General features: G+C 46.8%; 1 protein-coding gene across 1 annotated transcript in view; it reads left to right on the top strand.

Annotated features, from left to right (window-relative positions):
- Window positions 1-24092, top strand: part of LOC140430253 (mucin-2-like) — a 106677-nt gene that overhangs the window by 11859 nt on the left and 70726 nt on the right. Inside the window, exons 3-9 of the mRNA XM_072517680.1 lie at window positions 2271-2318; window positions 3219-3248; window positions 6225-6254; window positions 7395-7418; window positions 19648-19677; window positions 22457-22483; window positions 23259-23288. Of these exons, the coding sequence (XP_072373781.1) occupies window positions 2271-2318; window positions 3219-3248; window positions 6225-6254; window positions 7395-7418; window positions 19648-19677; window positions 22457-22483; window positions 23259-23288 (219 nt within the window). The remainder of the gene's footprint in view (window positions 1-2270; window positions 2319-3218; window positions 3249-6224; window positions 6255-7394; window positions 7419-19647; window positions 19678-22456; window positions 22484-23258; window positions 23289-24092) is intronic.

Here is a 24092-nt window from a genome sequence, read left to right as displayed (position 1 = left end):
GGCTCTCTTCCATCCTGCGCCAATCTTCCCGCCATCATCTCCATAGCGCGGGAAAAAACCCTGTGCTTTCCTATCGGCCCCGCCCCCTGAGGCGCAGCTCCCTCATTCCCCCTCCACCTCTCTGTCCCTTTTTCCCCACCGGCGCCCACATTTCTTCGTGTCCCCCCATTAGGGGGAGAAAAATTCCCCATCCAACATTGCTGTATAATAAACCTCCCCTTTCCCCACTTTACATTCCTATACCACCACCTCGTTGCTTCCCCCCCAACATCAAACTCTCAGATCTAGTCCAGTTTCTCTTCTTGAATGAAGGTCCATGCCTCATCTGCCGTTTCGAAGTAGTAGTGCTTGCCCTGATGCGTGACCCACAATCGCGCTGGCTGCAGCATCCCAAATTTTATTTTCTTCCTGTGAAGCACCGCCTTGGCGCGATTAAAGCTCGCCCTCCTTCTCGCCACCTGCGCACTCCAGTCCTGATACACTCGTATCACCGCATTCTCCCACTTGCTACTCCATACCTTCTTGGCCCAGCTCAGGACCGCCTCTCTGTCCATGAAGGGGTGGAATCTCACCACGATCACCCTTGGTATTTCACCCGCCTTTGGTCTTCTCACAAGGACCCGGTGCGCTCCTTCCACCTCCAGGGGGCCCGTTGGGGCCTCAGCTCCCATTAGCGTATGGAGCATCGTGCTCACATAAGCCCCAACATCAGCTCGCTCTGCTCCTTCGGGGAGACCTAAAATCCGTAGGTTCTTCCCCCTCGAGCTGTTCTCCAGGGCTTCCAGCCTTTCTATGCACCTCTTATGTAGCGCCTCATGCGTCTCCGTTTTTACCACCAGGCCCTGTATCTCATCCTCATTCTCGGCTGCCTTTGCCTTCACTCCACGGAGCTCTATCGCCTGGACCTTTTGTGTTTCCTTCAGTCCCTCGATTGCCAATAACATGGGCGCCAGCACCTCTTTCTTTAGATCCTCCACACATCGTCGGAGGAATTCCTGCTGGTCCGGGCCCCATGCCATCTGGGCTCCATCCGCTGCCATCTTGCTTCTCCCTTCTCTTCTCTGCCGCTGCTCCAAAGGATCCTTCGCAATCTGGCCACTACCAGTGGTCCTTTCCATACACACACGGGGGGGGATCTTCCTTCGTCACCCCACACTGGGCTTGGTCTAAAAAAAATTCCGTTGGGGCTCTTGAAAAGAGCCCAAAAGTCCGCTAGAATGGGAGTTGCCGAAACGTGCGGCTTAGCAGTGCATCGCCGCAACCGGAAGTCCGAGTGTAGCAACTATTAATGTACAAATAATTAGAAAATTGCAATATCCACCAGAATAAAAGTGAGCAGAAAGGTGCTGCCCATAAAAAGTAGATCAACACCATACCTCACCACCCCATGTGTGATTGAGTGAATTGTGAAATGTCAACAGCAGTGATTGAAATGAGCAAGTATTATCCTCCCAGTGTATATGGGCAAATCCAAATAATCAAACTCCCTGAACACCAATGAGCAAACCAGAGTCAGTCCACTCAGCATATCCAGTACAAACTTCAGACACCAGGGGCTGCATTCTCCGATTTTCAGGCTATATCAGAAGGATCCGTGGCATTTTACATTTATAAAAATCGATGACGCCCCAGCACCGATCCTCTGGCCGGTGAGGGGGTTGCATGTAAAACGGCGAGCCTCCACGGCAAAAACGGGCGGAGAATTGCCGGGTCCGTTGCCGCGTATGCGCACGAAAACGACCTGCAGCGGTCGCGCGGAACAACATTGCTCCGGCTGTGCGTGCACCCGACCTGCCAGATAGTGCCACACAGGACATCTCCTACACTCCTGGCCACACCCCAACAGTCCTCCCAGCCCTCGCCTCAGCCCCCCCCCGGCCAACAGCACGGCCCCCGCCCGACTGTGGTGGTGCTGGACACAGCCCGCAGCCGCCACACCGGGTTCCCCATCGCTCAGACCATGGGTCAAATGTACTTTCGGGAACCTGTCCCATCGGGGGCCGTGCATCAGGCTTGACACTCACAACACAATTGTGTCGACTTATTTGTCCAAGATTTTAATACACTCGCACCTCAAATCATTCTTTTCATGTGTAAAGCACTCCAACTTTAATAATCATCCGGTTATGTTAGAGGTGGAAAACAAGAAGGACATGATCATGATACTGGGGCGTTAAGTCTGCAGACCTCTAATTCGTGAGAGTGAATGATTGAGAGTTCTTCGAGAATCATAGAAGACTTTGTTTGTTAATTTTCTTTTTTAATTCCAGGCAGAATAAGCAGCCAGCCTTATTTTCCAAGACCATCTTCAACAACAGGTAAAGTAGACAAGGTTTATAATCTTGTTCATGTTTTTATTTATATTGGCTTCGATTCCAACAGGATTGAGGGGGGTCCTAAATAGTAATTGGGTGGGCGGGGAAACAGGATGTTATTGTGGTAACAATTTTTATTCGGGTCACAAGTTGGCTTAACACTGAAATGAAGTACTGTGAAAATCCCCTAATCTCCACACTCCAGCGCCAGTTCGGGTAGTCTGGCCAAGTCATGACTTCATGCAAACAACCTAGATTTTCCCGAGGATGCACCTAACTGCAAAGTCGAAATTTGCAATTCAAAAGAAGGTTGTTCTTTTGGAATCTGGGCCTAAAAGCCAGTCCTAAACACTAAACGTCTTTACTGTGATTGACCAACTCTCCTGGGCTATATTCCAGCTTCCACCCAACGAGATTAAATGAGAACATGGTTGAGTCTAAAATTTGTGGTTATAAAATCTCATCTGTTGACTTGACAAGGAAGGTTTTCAACTGAAAATGTTATATTTTCTCAACTTACATCTTGAGTTACTTGCCTTTCAGCAACAACAATCCCATCAACTTTGACAACAGGTATGATATTGACAATATGCATTCAGCAATGTCTTCAGAATGAAGATGGTTTAAAAAGCCTCATATATTGGCCTGGAGTTTTAGATTGAAACACCAATGGGAATGTATTAATTTAAAGCGTTACGATTATTGTCAGCAGGAGACACAGGGCTGAATCTTTTCATCGCCACCTGACAACATGTGAATTTCATTAAAAGTTGATGGAATCATCATTTAGCATTCCCATTCTTAGCATTTCATCTCCAGTGATACTTGAGACATAAATTCATCATTGTAATGTTGAACATTTGTCATTCAGTTGATCAATTTGTTTCATATTATGTCTTTCAGGTGAAAGTCCAGTTGGAGACACTTTGCCAAGTAAGGAATATTTTAATTTTACTTTATTCAAATGAGGAAAATTAGTAAAATGTTATCAGATTATGTTGCACAGAGGAAGATTTTTTCCCAGCTCAATCTCAACACTGTAACAAAAGAAGACTGTAGACAGATCAATATTAATATGTTAGGTTCATATTCTGCAGCAGTCAAAATTCCAAGGATGAAGAAAATATTTTTGTGTGCTTTGCAAATCCAACATGTTGAATTTCCTGGATTTAGTGCACGAATGGTCACTGAACTGTTGGGAACAACGAATAGGTAAACCGGTTCCAATTCTTCAATAGTATTCGTTGCCTGAATAACACGGTACCCCAGTCTATCCACTTATCTGGTAGCTGCATCTGACAGTCCCTGAGAAGGGACATCAACATACATCATACAAAAATGGGTGTTGGCTCGCAAGTGCAGACAACAATAAAAGTGAATGCATTCATTAATCTGGCACTCTGTTCAGCCACTATCAATCGTTTTCCTAGTTTAGACGAATGCTTTTTACAGTAACTTCATTGAAGCCTACTCGTGACACTAAGCGATTTTCATTTCATTCATTCATTTTCATGCCCCCTTTCCTTGGTTCTCCTATTACGCTATAAATGGAAAAGAGAGAGCCCTTACGGTAAGCACGATTCTTCACTTTAACTCCTGGTTCCTTGATCACAGAAACCATCAGAATATGAGTGACAACTCTGATGAGCAGAAATGGATCAAAAAGCTAAACTCTCTCCATCAGAAGCTACCAAATGAAAATCCTGCTCCCATCAGTATAACATTAGCTCAGAAGCTACCACTTCTCCCTGCATTACATGCTGATAATAAATAAAAATAATAATCTTTGTTGTCACAAGTAGGCTTCAATTAACCCTGCAATGAAGTTACTGTGAAAAGCCCCTGGTCGCCACATTCCGGCACCTGCTCGGGTACACAGAGGGAGAATTCAGAATGTCCAAATTACTTCACAGCATGTCTTTCGGGACGTGTTGGAGGAAACCAGAGCACCTGGAGGAAACCCACGCAGACACAGGGAGAACGTGCAGACGCCGCACAGACAGTGACCCAAGCCGGGAATCAAACCTGGTTCCCTGGCGCTGTGAAGCAACAGGACTTACCACTGTGCTACCACGCTGCTTATATTCTCCAGCTTCAATATCTTTGTGCACATACAGATGCTTTGTTTGCAATATTACCTAAAAATTCAATAACTTATGAAATGATTACAAATTGAGGTATAACTGGAGGTTAATCAAGAACAAAATTAATTCAGTTAAAATGAAAGGATTGATTTTCAATAACTTGTTTATTGATATTTTCCATTGATAAAAATGGATCATTTTGATGCTTCCTACTCTGACATCATCAACTGTATCCCGTTCAGCTTTGGGAACAACTGCAGCTTCAATTACAGATATGGAATTTTTAAAAACATGTAACAATGGTGTTTATCAGTCTTAAAAAGTGCACAAATTAAGATTGATCATCATCATTAAATTATTACTTTGCAGCCTAAGCAATATTTCTAAACCACAGAGGTGGTTTCCCTATCGAACTCGGGTAAATTAGAAGATTGGTCGGTTAATATCCAAGTAATTACTGATTCGGAACTCTACTTCTTCCTCCATCGCTGATTTGAACCCTCCAGCCTCTCTGAAAGCAAATGGGACACCCACATAAGTTAGATCATCCATTTCCAGACTTCTGGGTGGAGACACAGTGCAGGATTCTCCATTTGGGAGACTAAGTGTTGCTCCCTGGACTGAATTGCATGGGTGGAATAACCTGCATGGGACTCATCCAGTCCGGGATGATTGTTTCCCCATCATCTTTGGAAATTGTGCTCCCCTGCTGAGGGCAGGTAAAGTTACGAGCATTGGGATAAAAGATTGGCCACTGCAGAGCCAATTAGAATGGAAACACGACCCGGTGACATGTTCCGTGTCTCGCGCAGATACTGTTGTTTTACTGAAGGAAAATACTTCCATGAAATTCGTCGGACTAACTTCGCATTATGGTAGCTGGCTCGCATTTCCTTTGGGGCTTTATTCGGTAAGCGAGCTTGGAGATACGAGTCCAGCACTCTACCCATGAGAATTTGGAGAAAATTCCATTCCCCTGACAACCGATTCGTTGGGTCTGAAATTGGTGCTGGAGATTCGGACTAGCTGGAGTTGCTTATATGCTCTCCACTCCAAAACATGCTGATTTTAGCAAAGGAGATAGGTTCACAGACACCTGTCCAATGATTTTATAATCAGAGCTCGATTGCATGCCTGATGAGGTGGAGAAGGAGGGACACCCTCTTCACCAGGGTGGGCCGGAGACTGTCTCCCGCCAGTGTTACCAAAGTCGGGGAAGGTTGCAGAGGCATGAGTGTTGCCTGCCTCACCAGCAGTACTGGGACCGGGGCAGGAAAAAGATAAATGACCTCCTCAGGGCGTGAGTCACCCCCTCTGTGCCAGTGGCATCACTCCTGTCACTCACACATTACATTACCCCCATTCCCCTAGAGCACAACCAAAGCCCACCTCCCTGCATCTCACTTATATCGCACCTTCTACCAAAATCTAACACCTTCATTGTAATCTTGGCCAGCTGCCTTGCTCCACTGCTATCCACGTGACATTCCTCCTGGTGCTCCGCTTTCCTCCCACAGTCCAATCATATGTTGGGTGGCTGAATTAGCCCTGCTAAATTACCCCTTAGTGGCCAGGAATGTGCGGGTTAGGTTTTGCGGATCGGGTGGTGTTGACCGTGAGGTGGACATGGATCAAGTGTTCATTCAGAGGGTTGGTGCAGACTTGATGGGTCAAATGGCCTCCTTCTGCACTGTATGATTCTGATTCAGGGTAGAGTCTTTGTGAGCAGGTTCCTTGGTTTACCTCATATCAGCATTTCTCACTGAAATATGACGTAGTTGCGCAATATTCCCCTCACTCAAACTTCCAAATCTTTACTTTGCAGCAACAACAACAATGGCACCAACAACAACAGGTATCAAATTGCTAATATAAATTGAATGATTTCCCATTCACCTCACAACAAATTCATTGCAATGAGAATGACAGTGGATTTCAGAACTGGATAATTGGTGTTCACTATTAAAGAAATCAGGATTATTTAGTATTTCTAATAAGTATATCTTCATCAGTTAGTAAAATAATAACTTTATTAATCAAACAAGAATGTGCGTTAATATTATTCAAAAGACTTTATTGTTGGTGATGGGAGTTTTGGTCATCGGCTTGAGAAGGGGTGAGTGCCCTGCATCGTCTCTGTTCCAGAAGGCCGTGCTTATTAAATGCCAACCTCTGCAATGATGGTTCATAATTGGGGTCCAAATTCCATCCATGACGAGGAGTCAGCCAATATTAGGCCCTCAAGGACAAGGGCATGTCTCTCAAAGGGAACCCTCCTTCCCAATCCTGTGTCCAGTGATCAGACACCGTAAACTTTCAATAAGAGCACCCCCATAAATCCAAAGTGGAATTGCCCACTTAAGTGCCTCAGTTGCTGGTGGGCTGAGGAGGCCATTCAGGAGCCGACACACCATGGACTTCATCGGACAGAGGCAGGAAGGCAGTGAGCTCACAACTCACTTCTGGCTGCTTGATGAAATGCCGCACTGCCACCAAATTCAGCACGGAGGAGGGCATTAAATTCCACCCAATGTCACATAGTTGCAATTTTCAACAGCAGTATTTCATGAACCGGAAATATTTGAACCAATATTTCTGAATTAACCTTTGATTTTGTACAGCAAATTTCCCATTGAGTAAGTGTGAAATTGTACTAAAGTCAAAACTTATTGGCACAAATTGTCCCATTGGATTCTGTGCTCCTTTTTCTGTCTGAATCCATTCTCATTAGTCTGATATTAATACAGGTTCCAGTACCTTCCACTGCTTCAACTTTGCTGTGTAAAGATACAATGGTTCCTCTCTCAACCATCGCCTGTAACATGCTATCACCTTTGCTGCACATGCACGGTCGATCTTCCTTTTCCAAATATATTCAGCACTCCCTCATTAACTCGATGTTCCCCACTCACTTGACAACTGTGATTCTGAATTAGGAAGTGATGGAATGATTTTCCATTCTGTATATTCACATCATTAACTGTGTTCTTTACAGCATCAACGTCAACGTCAACTACAAGTATGTAAAAAACAACATTCTGTCAACATATGTTTCCAAAACGTCGGTTTAAATTTTTTTTCCAGTGAACAAGAGGTCAACTTTTACCTGTCCAACTAGGGTAAATTAGAAGATTAGTCAGTTAATATCCAGGTAATTACTCATTCAGAACACAACTATTCCTTCATCACTGATTGAAAAGCTGCAGCATCTCTGAAAGTTGTAGTGATCTGCATATCTCGATGTATATAAAGGGTTAATATATAGAAGTAACATCTAGATAACCACTAGATGGCAGCACTAGAGATGGGACGAAAGACAAGCTCAAGCCGAGTCCCGCCTCTTCATGTTGGGTGTGACCAGTAGACAGAGGTAGAGAGAGAGATAGCTCAGAGTGCAGGTGCAGTTAATCATAGTTTAGATATATCTAATATTGTTAATTTAATCTCTAGTTGAGTTCGTGAAGAGAGAACAATGTTGCTCTCTTTGGTTGTTTCTAAATATGGCGGTCAATATGGTCGCCTTCCATAACTCTAATTACGTTTGCTTTAGAGTCGCCAGGTATCTTTCGACACCGCCACAAGTTTCAAACCCGAATACTGATCAATTAGTCGGTATACCATTTAGTTAGTTCAAAGTCAACACTATTTATTTACACACACAGCAATATCTACTCATGCACGAAACACTACAGACTAAACTATCACTACTGCTAAAGCCTATACTTAGCTTCGGGCGCCCACGCAGTCAGAGGAACAATGGCCGTTGTTCAGTTCTGAGGCGGCTGGGGTAGAACTGGTAGAGGGGAACAGCTAAGGTCGTCCATCTGGTAGCGAGCGTTGACCTTGGACTTAGTTGCTTCTGGTGCAGCTGGTGGACGGGTCTCTCCGCTGTGAGAGCCGATTCCAAGAGAGCGATTCTCTCTTGGGGCCTTCTTCTTATACCCGAAGGGGCTTCGCGTGCTTTTGGGCGGGCCTTGAACTTGGCCCCAATCAATTGGGCCATTTCTTGATCATTCGCATTGATCCTGACCAATAAAGGGGTGGGTGCCCTGATGGCTGGACATGTCCTAAGCGGCCGTTGGCCTGCTTTGTTTTCTGCTTTCAATTTGGGGAACAGGCGCCGCGAGGCCTCGGGCCAGATCGGTTACTTCAGTATCTTCCCTTGTTCCCGGAGATGGACCATCCATAAGCTAATGGACCAACAGTTTCAGTCTCGTCTGGGAGCTGTTTCTCCAATATGCAGACAGGCTCTGTCCCTGCTTGCTTTCTTAACATTGTCCATTTTTCCCTGCAATCTTTGCAAATGTCCATTTTGTATTCTGGAAGTGGCCATCCCAGATGGCTACAACAAACTCACAGTCTTTTGCTAACGTTAATCAACAAACAATTTGCTTTAATTGGAGACTTTGAGTGTAAATGAACATCGAGTACAGGATCATCTTGGAAAGAAGCAAATGAGTAACATATATTACACAACATAATACAACAAAAGTAAATGGGACACCCCCCTAAAGTAGGCCTCAGCCCCACAGATTTCTCCAGTGAGTCTCCAATGGCATTTTTACTGGGATCAGAGTGGAGTAGCTGGTACAACGTTCCTGCAGGGAGAGTCAGGGTAGCAGCAGGTGGCAAGAATCAAGAACAATTTTCACTCTGTACGTCTCTGTGGAGTGTGCTTGTAATTCAGATAAGTGTGTTGTATACCGCATATCTGTTTTGTGATTCATCATATGAATCCGAACTTTGGTTTTGGGAATTCATGTTTAACCGGAAAATAGGGAATTCTGATTGAGTAACAGACAAGCACACTGAAATAAATGCAATTTAAACAAGCTTGGAGTTAATTACAATCAAATTCTAACCTAGGTTCATGGTCAGAGTTCCCAGTCTAAACGCTGAACAATAGATGATCTGTTTCTAGACTTCTGAGTGAGGCACAGTGCAGGAATCTCCATTGAGGAGACTAAGTGTTGCCTCCTGGACCAAATTGCATGGGTGGAATAATCTGCCTGAGACTCATCCAGCTGGTTATGATTGTTTCCCCATTATCATTGGAAATTATGCACCAAGGTCTGTGAGATGGAACATAAGAACTAGAAGCAGGAGTAGTCCATCTGGCCCCTCGAGCCTGCTCCACCATTCAATGAGATCAACGCTGAACAATAGATGAGCTGTTTCTAGACTTCTGAGTGAGGCACAGTGCAGGAATCTCCGTTGAGGAGACTAAGTGTTGCCCCCTGACCAAATGACATGAGACTCATCCATCTGGTTATGATTGTTTCCCCATTATCATGGGAACTTGTGCACCAAGGTCTGTGAGATCTTAGACAATTCCTCACTTGGCGCCTGAAAAGACCCCGTGGCGTAAACATTCAGGCCGACCGTCATCTCGATGGCCACCGGGAGTGTGTAAGCTCCCCCATTTCCCTGCTGGTGTGCCATCATCTGGCAGATATGTCGCACTGTCTCTCTGCACAGCCAGAGTCAGCGGCGGCACGCCGATCTGGCACGTCCTCGAATGACAGGATCTGCTGCTACACATGAGGCTCTCCAACCTGGATGGCTACCACCTGTGTCTCTGCTGCCCGCTCCTCTATTGCTCGCTCCACTGCTGCACTCTGCGCAACTGCAGCTGCTTCCTCCTCCTCAAGCAGTTCACGCTCGTATAGCAGCAGGGCTTCTCCCAGGGCTGCGGCCACCAGTAGGAAGACCAACATTCCTGGTTGTGTTCCAATATCCATTGTCTGCTGGGGGTGAAAGATCAACATGTTAGTATGGTGCGTACCTCTGTGCCCACCAAGTCCACCGGGCTACACGGTGGCCCCGACTGGTGCTGCGGGATCCGCCCCGCATTTCCTCCCAAATCTCCTTTCTCTCCCATTAGCCTCTCCCACTGCCCAAACAGGGCCCCCCATCCCAGAAAGCACGGACAACATCCGGACCGCCAACCTGCAGTCACTCCTATCCATGTCTTTTTTAAAAAATGTTTCTATTCAAGGTTTTTCAACAATTTTTACAAAACACTCTGAAAAGGAAAATAGTACAAAGAAAACAGGGCAATATGCCAACAATACAAAACAACTTAACCCTCTAAACGATTAACTATTTAACACCCATCTCAAAGCAAAATGGGGCATGTGCCCCTTCCAAAAAGAAAAAGAGATCAGCCGCCCCCCCCCCCCCCCCCACCCCCCAACCCCCCGGGCTGCTGCTCGAGCTGCTGCTGACATTCCGCAAACTTTATCTTCTCCAACCTATGAAACCCCGCCATGTCGTTGACCCAAGCCTCTACGCTTGGGATCTTCACGTCCCCCCACATTAACAAGAGCCTTCTCCGGGCTACCAAGATGGCAAAGGCTAGAACTCTGGCCGCTTTCGACTCCTGCACTCCTGGATCATCCAATACCCCAAATATCGCTATCCCCCAGCTCGGTTTTACCGGGGTATCCAGGACCTTGGACATCGCCTTTGCAAAGCCCTTCCAAATTCCGTAAGCGCCTGACATGTCCAAAACATATGGGCGTGATTTGCTGGGCTCCCCGAACACCTCACACACCTGTTCTCTACCCCAAAAAACTTACTCATCCTCGCCCCTGTCATATGCGCCCTGTGCACCACTTTCCACTGGATCAGGCTGAGCCTGGCGCAAGATGAGGAGGAATTGACCCTGCCCAGGGCGTCAGCCCACAGGCCCTCATCCAGCTCCTCACCCAGCTCCTCCTCCCACTTGCCCTTCAGCTCCTCCATCGAGGCTTCGTCCACCTCCTGCAACTCCAGGTATATCTCCGATATCTTTCCCTCCCCGACCCACACGTCCGAAACCACCCTGTCCTGTATCCTTTGGGCAGGCAGCAGCGGGAATTCCCCTACCTGCTTTCTCACGAACGCCTGAACCTGCAAATACCTAAAGGCATTTCCCGGAGGTAACCCAAATTTCCCCTCCAGCGCCCTCAGACTGGCAAAAGATGAATAAATCCCCCATCCTTTTAATTCCCGCCCGGTGCCAGCTTAGGAACCCACCATCTATCCTCCCTGGAATGAACCTGCCCTTACTGAGCAGGTCCCGTATCGGAGCCCAGACTGAGGCCTCTACCTCCCCCCTTGATGTGACCATCAATTCACTGAGAGACATGTTGAGAAGTAAACCATGGTTTAATCAGCTTGCAACTGAGCCTGCCTGTGACCGGTACAACAATGAATGCGGCTCTGCAGGTCAGCTGCCTTTATACTTCCTGTAAGGGGTGGAGCCATGGGCGAGTCCGTACATTTCCCAACATATCCCCCTGTGGGTGAAGCCGTACAATGGCCCATAGGTGGAGCCCACAGGGTTAAACACATAATGTAACACGATACAGCAGTAACATGATATCACAGCGCACTGGTGAATTAACAGTAGTTCCATTTACCACATTCACCCCCTGTTTAAAAAATGAAGTCCGGCGGGTGTGACGGGTTTACAGATTCAGTCGGTCTGATGCCCGGATCATACGCTGCGACCGCTGAAGCACTGGTGTTGCAGCCTTTTTGGGTGGCTGTGGAGCTGGGCCCGGAGCAGGCATAGGCGTGGACTCCTGGAGCGGCTCTTCCGGACCTTCATTCCTGTGGACCGGTGCGGCGGGTGGGAGCGAGCATGAGAACCATATAGGGGTGAGGGCGCTGAACATGGGATGTTGGACGGGACCTAGTGTGGGGGATGCAGTAGTGGTCGTGGTGTCGGAGCCTGCGGGCGCCAGGTCCCGGAGGGAGTCAGTATCCTGCCGGCCATCGGGGTGTCTGATATACGCATAGTGTGGGTTGGAGTGCAGGAGCTGGACCCTCTCTACCAGGGGGTCGGTCTTATGGCTCCGAACATGTTTTCGGAGGAGTACTGGACCCGGTGTCAACAGCCAGGGTGGAAGCGAGGCCCCTGTGGTAGCTCCCCTAGGGAAAACGAACAAGCGGTCATGAGGGGTCTGGTTTGTGGCCGTGCAAAGGAGGGACCTAATAGAGTGGAGCGCATCGGGAAGGACCTCCTGTCAGTGAGATTCCTGGGCCGTAGGGTCAATAGGACTGTCTTCCAGACCGTCCCGTTCTCCCTATTCACCTGCCCGTTTCCCCTGGTGTTATAGCTGGTAGTCCTGCTCGAGGCGATGCCCTTACTGAGCAGGTACTGACGCAGTTCATCGCTCATGAACGACGAGCCCCTGTCGCTGTGGACATAGCTGCGGAAACCGAACAGGGTGAAGACACTATGCAGGGCTTTGATGACTGTGGGAGTGGTCATTTCGGGGCAGGGAATGGCGAACGGAAAACGGGAGAACTCGTCTATGATGTTCAGGAAGTACGTGTTGCAATTATTAGAGGGGAGGGGCCCTTTGAAATCGATACTAAGGCGTTCAAAGGGCTGGGACGCCTTTACCAGGTGGGCCTTATCTGGTCGAAAGAAGTGCGGTTTACACTCCGCACAGATTTGGCAGTCTCTGGTTACAGCTTTGACCTCCTCGATGGAGTAGGGCAGGTTGCGGGCCTTGATGTAGTGGGTGAGCCATGTGACCCCCAGGTGGCAGAGGTCATTGTGGATAGCACGTAATTGGTAATCTTGCGCGTTGGCGCACGTGCCGTGGAACTGGGCATCTGGGGGCTCGTTGAGCTTCCCAGGACGATATACTATATCGTAGTTACAGGCGGAGAGTTCGATCCTCCACCTCAAGATCGTGTCATTCTTGATCTTGCCCCGCTGCGTATTGTCAAACATAAAGGCAACCGATCGCTGGTCGGTGATGAGGGTAAACCTCCTATCAGCGAGGTAGTGCCTCCAGTGCTGTACGGCTTCCACGGTCTGCCTGCTTGGTTGAAAGTGGCGATGAGAGCGACCTCTGAGGCATCGCTCTCCACCTGGAAGGGGGCGGACTCGTCCACCGCGTGCATTGCAGCTTTGGCGATGTCCGCCTTGATGCAGTTGAAGGCCTGGCGAGCCTCGTCTGCCAGTGGAAAAATGGTGGCCTTAAATAGTGGGCGGGCTTTGTCCGCATACTGGGGAACCTACTGGGCGTAATAGGAGAAAAATCCAAGCCACCTCTTCAGGGCCTTGGCGTAGTGAGGGAGAGGGAATTGGAGGAGGGGGCGCATACGGTAAGGGTCGGGCCCTAGGACCCCGTTTTCCATGACGTAGCCGAGGATGGCTAGCCTGGTTGTGCGGAAAACGCATTTCTCTGAGTTCAGCAGCCAGCACACAGCTTTTCTAAACGGTGGGGAAGCTGACACCTTCAACAAAGCGAGAAAACAGACAAGAGCCGTTGGTCAATTAAACTGACAGAATACAATACCTTTAAATAGTAACATTTCATGGGCGGGATTCTCTTTTAGCGAAATCGGGAACAGCGATTGTTGGACAATAGCTTCCGACTCCAAAATCGCAGCAGCGCCATTGCATATCATTTGTGGGCCCACCCGTGATTTTCCGCCCCCGATGGGCCGGGTTCCCGACGGCGCGGTCCACGTGTGCTATTAAAAATTGTGAACCTGCCGTGGTGGATGCTGAGAGAGAGAGAAGAGGTAGGACACGGAGAGGAGTGACTGTGGGATACCGGGCCGGACACTGGCCGTGCTGTCTGGGGTAGGGTTCCCTGCCAGTCGAGCAGCAGGATTCACCACCATCACCGTGATGCCCCGCGTCTGGGGGCGATCGACAGGATGCATGTTATCTATGGGTACCTGCGGATGACAGGTCTCTCTACACAAACCGAAAGGGGTTCCACTCGATGAATATTCAGCTGGTCTGTGACCATCAGCTATGCATCATCATAGATCATAGAATTTACAGTGCAGAAGGGGGAAATTCGGCCCATCGAGTCTGCACCGCCTCTTTGAAAGAGCACCCTACCCAAAGTCAACACCTCCACCCTATCCCCATAACCCAGTAAACCCACCCAACACTAAGGGCAATTTTGGACACTGAGAGCAATTTATCATGGTCAATCCACCTAACCTGCACATCTTTGGACTGTACCCCGGCACCCGGAGGAAACCCAAGCACACACGGGGAGGATGTGCAGACTCCGCACAGACAGTAGAGGAGGTTAAGTTTACCGTCTCATCCAGGTCCAGCACCCCCTTTTTGAGTAGGCACTGTCTCACGCAATTAGACCGGACTCCGGCCACGTAGACGTCTCGGATGGCGGGTTCCATATGCTGAGTGGCCGTAATGGCCTGGTAATTGCAGCTGCGTGCGAGGGCTTTGAGGTCGTGTAGGTAGTCATCTAGCGACTCCCCGGGACGCTGGCGGCGAGTGGTGAGGATGTGTCGCGTGTAGGCCTCGTTGAAAGGCCGTACATAGAAGAGTTCGAGCATCGCGAGGGCATCTGCGCAGGAGGCGGCCTCGTCGAGTTAAACAGAGATTTGATGGCTCACCCGTGCATGGAGGAGGCTCAGCTTCTGTTCGTCAGTCACGGAAGACATGGAGGCAGCTGCGAGATAAGCCTTGAAGCATCGAAGCCAGTGCGAAAAAATGTCTTTCGCCTCTGCGGTCTGCGGATCGAGCTCCAGCCGGTCAGGTTTGAGGGCCAATTCCATAGTTGCGTTTAAGTTGATTAAATTGATGCTACCATCAATTCACTCGCGACAAGAGTAAAAGTAAACCCTGGCTTTAATAAACTTAGAACAGTACCTGCCTGCGACTGATACATTACTGTGCCGCCTACAGGTTGACTGCTCTTTATACCTCCCTTTCAAGGGGAGGAGCCACGGGCAGAGCCCATACATGTCCCTACATGTTCCCCTTTGGATGATGCCATACAATGGCCCATAGGTGGAGCCCTCAAGGGCAACAGCATAGCATAGATGCAAATATAAAGGCAAAGCATGGTACTGAGGGCATTATTATGGTAATAATGGTGGATTATTGGTATAATACATTCACATCACTGGCACTCTGCTCCGCCACTAACAATCGCTTTCCTATTCACAGACAAATACCCCCTTTCCTTGGTTCTCCAAATATGCTCTAAATGGAAAAGAGAGGGCCCTTTCGGTAAAACCAACACCCTCCCCTATTCCCACAGCATCATTCTTCACTTTAACTCCCGGTTCCTTGATCACAGAAATCAGCAGAATATGAGTGACAACTCTGATGAGCAGAAATTGATCAAAAAGCTAAACTCTCTCCATCAGAAGCTACCAATTGAAAATCCTGCTCCCATCAGTATAACATTAGCTCAGAAGCTGCCACTTCTCACTGCATTACATGTTGTTCATGAATAAAAATAATAATCTTTGTTGTCACAAGTAGGCTTCCATTAACGCTGCAATGAAGTTACTGTGAAAAGCCCCTGGTCGCCACATTCCGGCACCTGCTCGGGTACACAGAGGGAGAATTCAGAATGTCCAAATTACTTCACAGCATGTCTTTCGGGACGTGTTGGAGGAAACCATAGCAACAGGAGGAAACCCACGCAGACACAGGGAGAACGTGCAGACTTCGCACAGACAGTGACCCAAGCCGGGAATCAAACCTGGATCCCTGGCGCTGTGAAGCAACAGGACTAACCACTGTGCTACCACGCTGCTTATATTCTCCAGCTTCAATATCTTTATACACATTCAGATGCTTCGTTTGCAATATTACCTAAAAATTCAATAACTTATGAAAAGATTATGAATTGAGGTATAATTTGAGGTTAATCAAGAACAAAATTAATTCAGCTAAAAGGAAAGGATTGATTTTCAATAACTTGTTTATTTATATTTTGCATTGATAAAAATGGATCATTTTGATGCTTCCCACTCTGACACCATCAACTGTATCCCGTTCAGCATTGGGAACAACTGCACCTTCAACAACAGATATGGAATTTTTAAAAACATGTAACAATGGTGTTTATCAGTCTTCAAAAGTGCACAAATTAAGATTGATCATCATCATTAAAATATTACTTTGCAGCCTAAGCAATATTTCTAAACCACAGAGGTCAACCTTTACCTATCCAACTCCGGTAAATTAGAAGATTATTCAGTTAATATCCAGGTAATTACTGATTCGGAACTCAACTTCTTCCTCTGTCGCTGATTTGAACCCTGCAGCCTCTCTGAAAGTAAATGGGACATCCACATAAATTAGGCGTCAGCCTCTCAAATTTCTCCAGTGAGACTCCAATGGCATTTTCACTGCGATCAGAGTGGAGTAGCTGGTACAACGTTCCTGCAGGGAGAATCATTGTAGCAGCAGGTGGCAAGAATCAAGAACGATGTACACAAACTCAGTTTCTGTGGAGTGTGCAGGTAATCCATATAAGTGTGTGCTGTACCGCATATTTGTTTTGTGATTCATCATATGAATCCAAACTGTGGTTTAGGGAATTAAAGTTCAAACTGGAAATAAGGGCTTCTGATTGAGAAACTGACAGGCACCCCGACGTAAATGCAATTTGAACAAGCTTGGAATTAATTACAATCAAATCCTAACCTCGGTTCAAGATCAGAGTTCCCAGTGTAAACGCTGAACAATAGATGATCCATTTCCAGACTTCTGGGTGGAGACAGTGCAGGAATCTCCATTTGGGAGACAAAGTGTTGCCCCTTAGACCGAATAGCATGGGAGGACTAACCTGCATGGGATTCATCCAGCTGGTGATGATTGTTTCCCCATGATCTCTGCAATTTGTGCTCCCCTGCTGTGGGAAGGTCAACTTACCCACCATGAGGATAAAGGTTCGGCCACTGTTGAAACAATTAGAATGCAAACATGACCTGGTGAGGTGTTCCATGTCTCATGCAGGTACTGTTGTTTTACTGAAGGAAAATAATTTTGAGAAACACGTCGGACTACCTAGGTATTATGATAGTTTGGCTCGCATTTCCTTTGGGGCTTTATTCTGGAAGCGAGTCAGGAGATACAACTAGGCCAGCACTCTGTCATAGAATTTACAGTGCAGAAGGAGGCCATTCGGCCCATCGAGTCTGCACCGGCTCTTGGAAAGAGCACCCTACCCAAGGTCAAAACCTCCACCCTATCCCCATAACCCAGAAACCCCACCCAACACTCAGGGCAATTTTGGACATGAAGGGCAATTTATCATGGCCAATCCACCTAACCTGCACATCTTTGGACTGTGGGAGGAAACCGGAGCACCCGGAGGAAACCCACGCACACATGGGGAGGATGTGCAGACTCCGCACAGATAGTGACTCAAGCCGGAATCGAACCTGGGACCCTGGAGCTGTAAAGCAACTGTGCTATCCACAATGCTACCGTGAGAATGTGGAGAAAATCCCATTTCCCTGGCATCCGATTGGCTGGGTCTGAAATTGGCGCTGGGGAGTCTGACTAGCTGGAGCTGCTTATACGCTCTCCACTCCCCAAACTTCCTCATTTCAGCCAAGGAGATAGGTTCACTGAGACCTGCCCCCTGATTTAATAATCAGAGCTCGGTGAGGCAGTGAGTGTTGCCTGCCTCACCAGCAGTACTGGGACTGGGGCAGCAGAAAGATGAATTACCTCCTTAGGCCAGCTTGAGTGAGTCACCCCCTCTGTGCCACTGGCATCACTCCTGTTCCTCACATGTCACATCACCCTCTATTCCTCTAGAGACCAAACACAATCGACCTCTCTGCATCTCACTTACATATCACCTTCCACCAAAATCCAAAACCTTCATTGTACTCTTTGGCCAGGTGCCATGCTCCACTGCTATCTCACAGCGCCAGGGACCAAGGTTCAATTCCGGCCTTGGGTGACGTTCTGTGAGGAGTTTGTACCATTCTCCTGTGACCATGTTGGCTTCCTCCTAGTGCTCCGGTTTCCTCACACAGTCCAAAGATATGTGGGGTGGGTGTATTGGCCCGGCTAAATTGCCCCTTAGTATCCAGGAATGTGCAGGTTAGGTTTAGCGGATAGGGCGTTGTTGACGGTGACGTGGACATGGATCGAGTTCATTCAGAGGGTTGGTGCAGACTTGATGGGTCAAATGGCCTCCGTCTGCACTGTATGATTCTGATTCAGGGTAGAGTCTTGGTGAGCAGGTTCCTTGGTTTACCTCATATCAGCATTTCCTACTGAAAGATGATGTAATTGCGCAATATTCCCCTCACTTAAACTTCCCAAATCTTAACTTTGCAGCAACAACAACAATGACACCAACAACAACAGGTATCAAATTGCTAATATAAATTAAATGACTTCCCATTCACCTCACAACAAATTCATTGCAATGAGAATGACAGTGGATTTCAGAACTCGATAATTGGCGTTCACTATTAAAGATCACAGGGTTATTTAGTATTTCCTAAAGCATATCTTCACCAGTTAGTAAAATAATAACTTTATTAATCAGAAGAATGTGCGTTAATTATTCGAAATACTTTATTGTCAGTGATGAGAGTTTTGGTCACCGGCTTGAGAAGAGGTGAGTGCCCTGCATCGTCTCTGTTCCAGAAGGCCGTGCTTATTAAATGCGAACCTCTGCAATGATGGTTCATAATTGGGGTCCAAATTCCATCCATGACGAGCAGTCAGCCAATATTAGGCCCGCAAGGACAGGGGCGTGATTCTAAAAGGGAACCCCCCTTCCCAATCCTGTGCCCAGTGATCAGACACCGTATGAATTTCAATAAGAGCACCCCCATAAATCCAAAGTGGAATTGCCCACTTAAGTGCCTCAGTTGCTGGTGGGCTGAGGAGGCCATTCAGGAGCTGACACACCATGGACTTCATCGGGCAGAGGCAGGAAGGCAGTGAGCTCACAACTCACCTCTGGCTGCTTGATGAAATGCCGCACTGCCACCAAAGTCAGCACGGAGGAGGGCATTAAATTCCACCCAATGTCCACATAGTTGCAATTTTCAACAGCAGTATTTCATGAATCGGAAACATTTGACCCAATATTTCTGAATTACCCTTTGATTTTGTACAGCAAATTTCCATTGAGTAAGTGTGAAATTATACTAAAGTCAAAAATTATCAGCACAAATTGTCCCTTTGGATTCTGTGCTCCTTTTTCCAACAGCTGTCTAAATCCATCCTCATTACTCCCCTGCTTCAAATGTTTATTCACTATGCAGTGCAAAGATACAATGGTTCCTCTCTCAACCATTCCTTGTAACATGCTATCACCTTTGCTGCACAAGCACGGTCGATCTTCCTTTTCCAAATATATTCAGCACCCCCTCATTAAATCAATGTTCCCCACTCACTTGACAACTGGGATTCTGAATTGAGAAGTGATGGAATGATTTTCCATTCTGTATATTCACATCATTAACTGTTTTCTTTACAGCATCAACATCAACGTCAACTTCAACAACAAGTATGTAAAAAACAACATTCTGTGAACATATGTTTTCCATAACCTCGAATTAAAATTTCTTCCTGTGAACAAGAGAGTTTCCCATTTCTGAACCAAAGAGGTCAACTTTTACCTGTCCAACTTGGGTAAATTAGAAGATTAGTCAGTAAATATCCAGGTAATTCCTCATTCAGAACTCGACTACTTCCTTCATCACTGATTTAAAACCTGCAGCTTCTCTGAAAGTTGTAGTGATCTGCATATCTGCATGTATATAAAAGGTTAATATGCAGAAGTAACAGCTAGATAACCACTAGATGGCAGCATCAGAGATGGGAAGAAAGACAAGCTCAAGCCGAGTTCCCTCCTCTTCATGTTCGGTGTGACTACCAGACAGTGGTAGAGAGAGATAGCTCAGAGTGCAGGTGTAGTTAATCATAGTTGAGTTATATCTAATATTGTTAATTTAATCTCTAGTTTAGTTAGTGAAGAGAGAACAAACTCACAGTACTTTTGCTAACAATTTGCTTTAATTGGAGACCTCGAGTGTAAATGAACATCGAGTACAGGATCATCTTGGAAAGAAGCAAATGAGTAACATATATTACACAAGGTAATATAATAAAAGTAAATGGGATACCCGCCTAAAGTAGGCCTCAGCCCCACAAATTTCTCCAGTGAGACTCCAATGGCATTTTTACTGGGATCAGAGTAGAGTAGCTGGTTCAACGTTCCTGCCAGGAGAATCAGGGGAGCAGCAGGTGGCAAGAATCAAGGACAATGTTCACTCTAAGTTTTTGTGGAGTGTGCATGTAATTCATATAAGTGTGTGGTGTACCGCATACCTGTTTTGTGATTCATGATATGAATCCAAACTTTGGTTTTGGGAATTCAAGTATAAACCGGGAAATAGGGGATTCTGATTGAGAAACTGACAAGCACACTGTAATAAATGCAATTTAAACAAGCTTGGAGTTAATTACAATCAAATTCTAACCTAGGTTCAAGGTCAGAGTTCCCAGTCTAAACGCTGAACAATAGAAGATCAGGGGCTGGTTTAGCACAGGGCTAAATCGCTTTCTTTGAAAGAAGACCAAGGAAGGCCAGCAGCACGGTTCAATTCTCGTACCAGCCTCCCCGAACAGGTGCCGGAATGTGGCGACTAGGGGCTTTTCACAGTAACTTCATTTGAAGCCTACTTTTAAGCGATTTTCATTTTCATTTTTCATTTATACACTTCTGGGTGGAGACACAGTGCAGGATTCTCAGTTTGGGAGACTAAGTGTTGCCCCCTGGACCGAATTGCATGGGTGGAATAACCTGCAGGGGACTCATCCAGCTGGGGATGATTGTTTCCCCATTATCATTGGAACTTGTGCTTCCCTGCTGAGGGCTAGGTTACCTTAATCAGCATGAGTTTCAAAGTTTGGCCACTGTGGAGCTAATTAGAATGCAAACATAACCCGGTGAAGTGTTCCGTGTCTCGCGCAGGTACTGTTGTTATACAGAAGAAAAAGACTTTTCCAAACTCGTCAGACTACCTTTGCATTCTGTTAGTTAAAAGTTAGGGCTTTATTCGGGAAGTGAGTCAGGACATACAACTAGACCAGCACTCTGCCCATGAGAATTTAGAGGAAATCCCATTCCCCTGGCAACCAATTCGCTGGGGTTGAAATTGGTGCTGGAAAGTCTGAATAGCTGGAGCTGCTTATATCATAGAATTTACAGTGCAGAAGGAGGCCATTCAGCCCATCGGGTCTGCACCAGCTCTTTGAAAGAGCACCCTACCCAGGTCAATGCCTCCATCCTATCCCCATAACCCAGTGACCCCACCCAACACTAAGGGCAATTTAGCATGGCCAATCCACCTAACCTGCACATCTTTGGACTGTGGGAGGAAACCGGAGCACCCGGAGGAAACCCACGCACACACGGGGAGGATGTGCAGACTCCGCACAGACAGTGACCCACGCCGGGAATCGAACCTGGGACCCTGGAGCTGTGAAGCAATTGTGCTAATCACCATACTACCGTGCTGTCCACTCCCCAAACATCCTCATTTCAGCCAAGGAGATGGGTTCACGGAGACCTGCCCCCTGATTTTCTGGTCTGAGCTCAATGAGACAGCGAGTGTTGCCTGCCTCACCAGCAGTACTGGGACTGGGGCAGCAGAAAGATGCCTCCTTAGGCCAGCTTGAGTGAGTCACCCCCTCTGTGCCACTGGCATCACTCCTGTTCCTCACATGTCACATCACCCTCTATTCCTCTAGAGACCAAACACAATCGACCTCTCTGCATCTCACTTACATATCACCTTCCACCAAAATCCAAAATCTTCATTGTACTCTTTGGCCAGGTGCCATGCTCCACTACTATCTCACAGCGCCAGGGACCAAGGTTCAATTCCGGCCTTGGGTGACGTTCTGTGAGGAGTTTGTACCATTCTCCTGTGACCATGTCGGCTTCCTCCTAGTGCTCCGGTTTCCTCACACAGTCCAAAGATATGTGGGGTGGGTGAATTGGCCCGGCTAAATTGCCCCTTAGTATCCAGGAATGTGCAGGTTAGGTTTAGCGGATAGGGCGTTGTTGACGGTGACGTGGACCTGGATCGAGTTCATTCAGAGGGTTGATGCAGAGTTGATGGGTCAAATGGCCTCCTTCTGCACTGTATGGTTCTGATTCAGGGTAGAGTCTTTGTGAGCAGGTTCCTTGGTTTACCTCATATCAGCATTTCTCACTGAAAGATGACGTAATTGCTCAATGATCCCCTCACTAAGACCTCCAAATCTCTATTTTTCAGCAACATCAACAATTGCACCAACAACAGGTATCAAATTGCTCATATAAATTCAATGATTTCCCATTCACCTCACAATAAATATATTGTAATGAGAATGACAGTGAAATGAAAATGAAAATGAAATGAAGGACAGGGGCGTGTATCTCAATAGGAACCCTCCTTCCCAATTCTATGTCCAGTGATCAGACACCGGATGACTTTGAATGACAGCACCCCCACAAATCCAAAGTGGAATTGCCCACTTAAGTGCCTCAGTTGCTGGTTGGCTGGGGAGGCCATTCAGGAGCCGATGCACCATGGACTTCATCGGGCAGAGGCAGGAAGGCAGTGAGCTCACAACTCACCTCTGTCCTGCTTGATGAAATGCCACACTGCCACCAAAATATTTGAACCAATATTTCTGAATTAACCTTTGATTTTGTAACGCAAATTTCCCATTGAGCAAGTGTGAAATTGTACTAATGTCAGAAATTAACAGCACAAGTTGTCCCATTGGATTCTGTGCTCCTTTTTCCGACAGCTGTCTAAATCCATCCTCGTTACTCTGATATTAATACAGGTTCCAATACCTTCCGCTGCTTCAAATGTTTATTCACTTTGCTGTGTAAAGATACAATGGTTCCTCTCTCAACATGCTATCACCTTTTCTGCAAACGCGTGGTCGATCTTTTTCCAAATTTATTCAGCACTCCCTAATTAACTCAATGTTCCCCACTCACTTAACAACTTGGATTCTGAATTGAGAGATGTTGGAATGATTTTCCATTCTGTATATTCACATCATTAACTGTATTCTTTACAGCATCAACATCAATGTCAACTTCAACAACAGGTATGTAAAAAAAACAACGTTTTGTCAAGATATGTTTTCCATAACCTCGGATTCAAATTTCTTCTTGTGAACAAGAGTTTCTCCCATTCAGATAAGAGGACAGGATTAAAATTTTCAAGATTGTGGGTTTGTGGTGCGTTTCAGTGAATTCAGCAGATGAGAGACCCGAAAATATCAGTAGGTTGGGAGGAACCTAATGCCGTCGACTTTCTGCTTTGACAGGGATGGTTCTGGAGGCAAGCAGGAAACTCCCATGAAACTGTCCATGAAGCAATTAAACTATTTAACTATTCCATTCATGGTGGATTTCGCTTCCAAATCTGAGTTCAACAGCCAGCACACAGCTTTTCTAAACCTTCAACAAAGCAAGAAAACAGACAAGAGCCACTGATCAATTAAACTGAAAGAGTACAAAACCTTTAAATAGTAAAGTTTCATGGGCAGGATTCTCTTTTGTCGAAATAGCTTCCGATTCCAAAATCGCAGCAGCGCCACTGCATAAATTTGTGGGCCCACCCGTGATTTTCCGCCCCCGATGGGCCGAGTTCCCGACGGCGCGGTCCACGTGTGCTATTAAAAATTGTGAACCTGCCGTGGTGGCTGCTGAGAGAGAGAGAAGAGGTAGGACACGGAGAGGAGTGAAAACAGGTGTCTAACGTGCGAAAACAGAACATAGAAAACAAAACAAATGTTCACAAGTCCAGTCTCTGGGATTGCGTCTGATCCTTGCCAGGCGTGTATACGAGTTCAAAGTCGTACCTTCTGAATCTGAGGAGGTTGTGCTGCAGCCGGGGCGTCATGTCA

This window comes from Scyliorhinus torazame, chromosome 10, assembly GCF_047496885.1.
Source record: "Scyliorhinus torazame isolate Kashiwa2021f chromosome 10, sScyTor2.1, whole genome shotgun sequence".
NCBI classification, from domain to species: Eukaryota; Metazoa; Chordata; class Chondrichthyes; order Carcharhiniformes; family Scyliorhinidae; genus Scyliorhinus; species Scyliorhinus torazame.
This window is presented reverse-complemented; position numbering and strand designations above follow the sequence as displayed.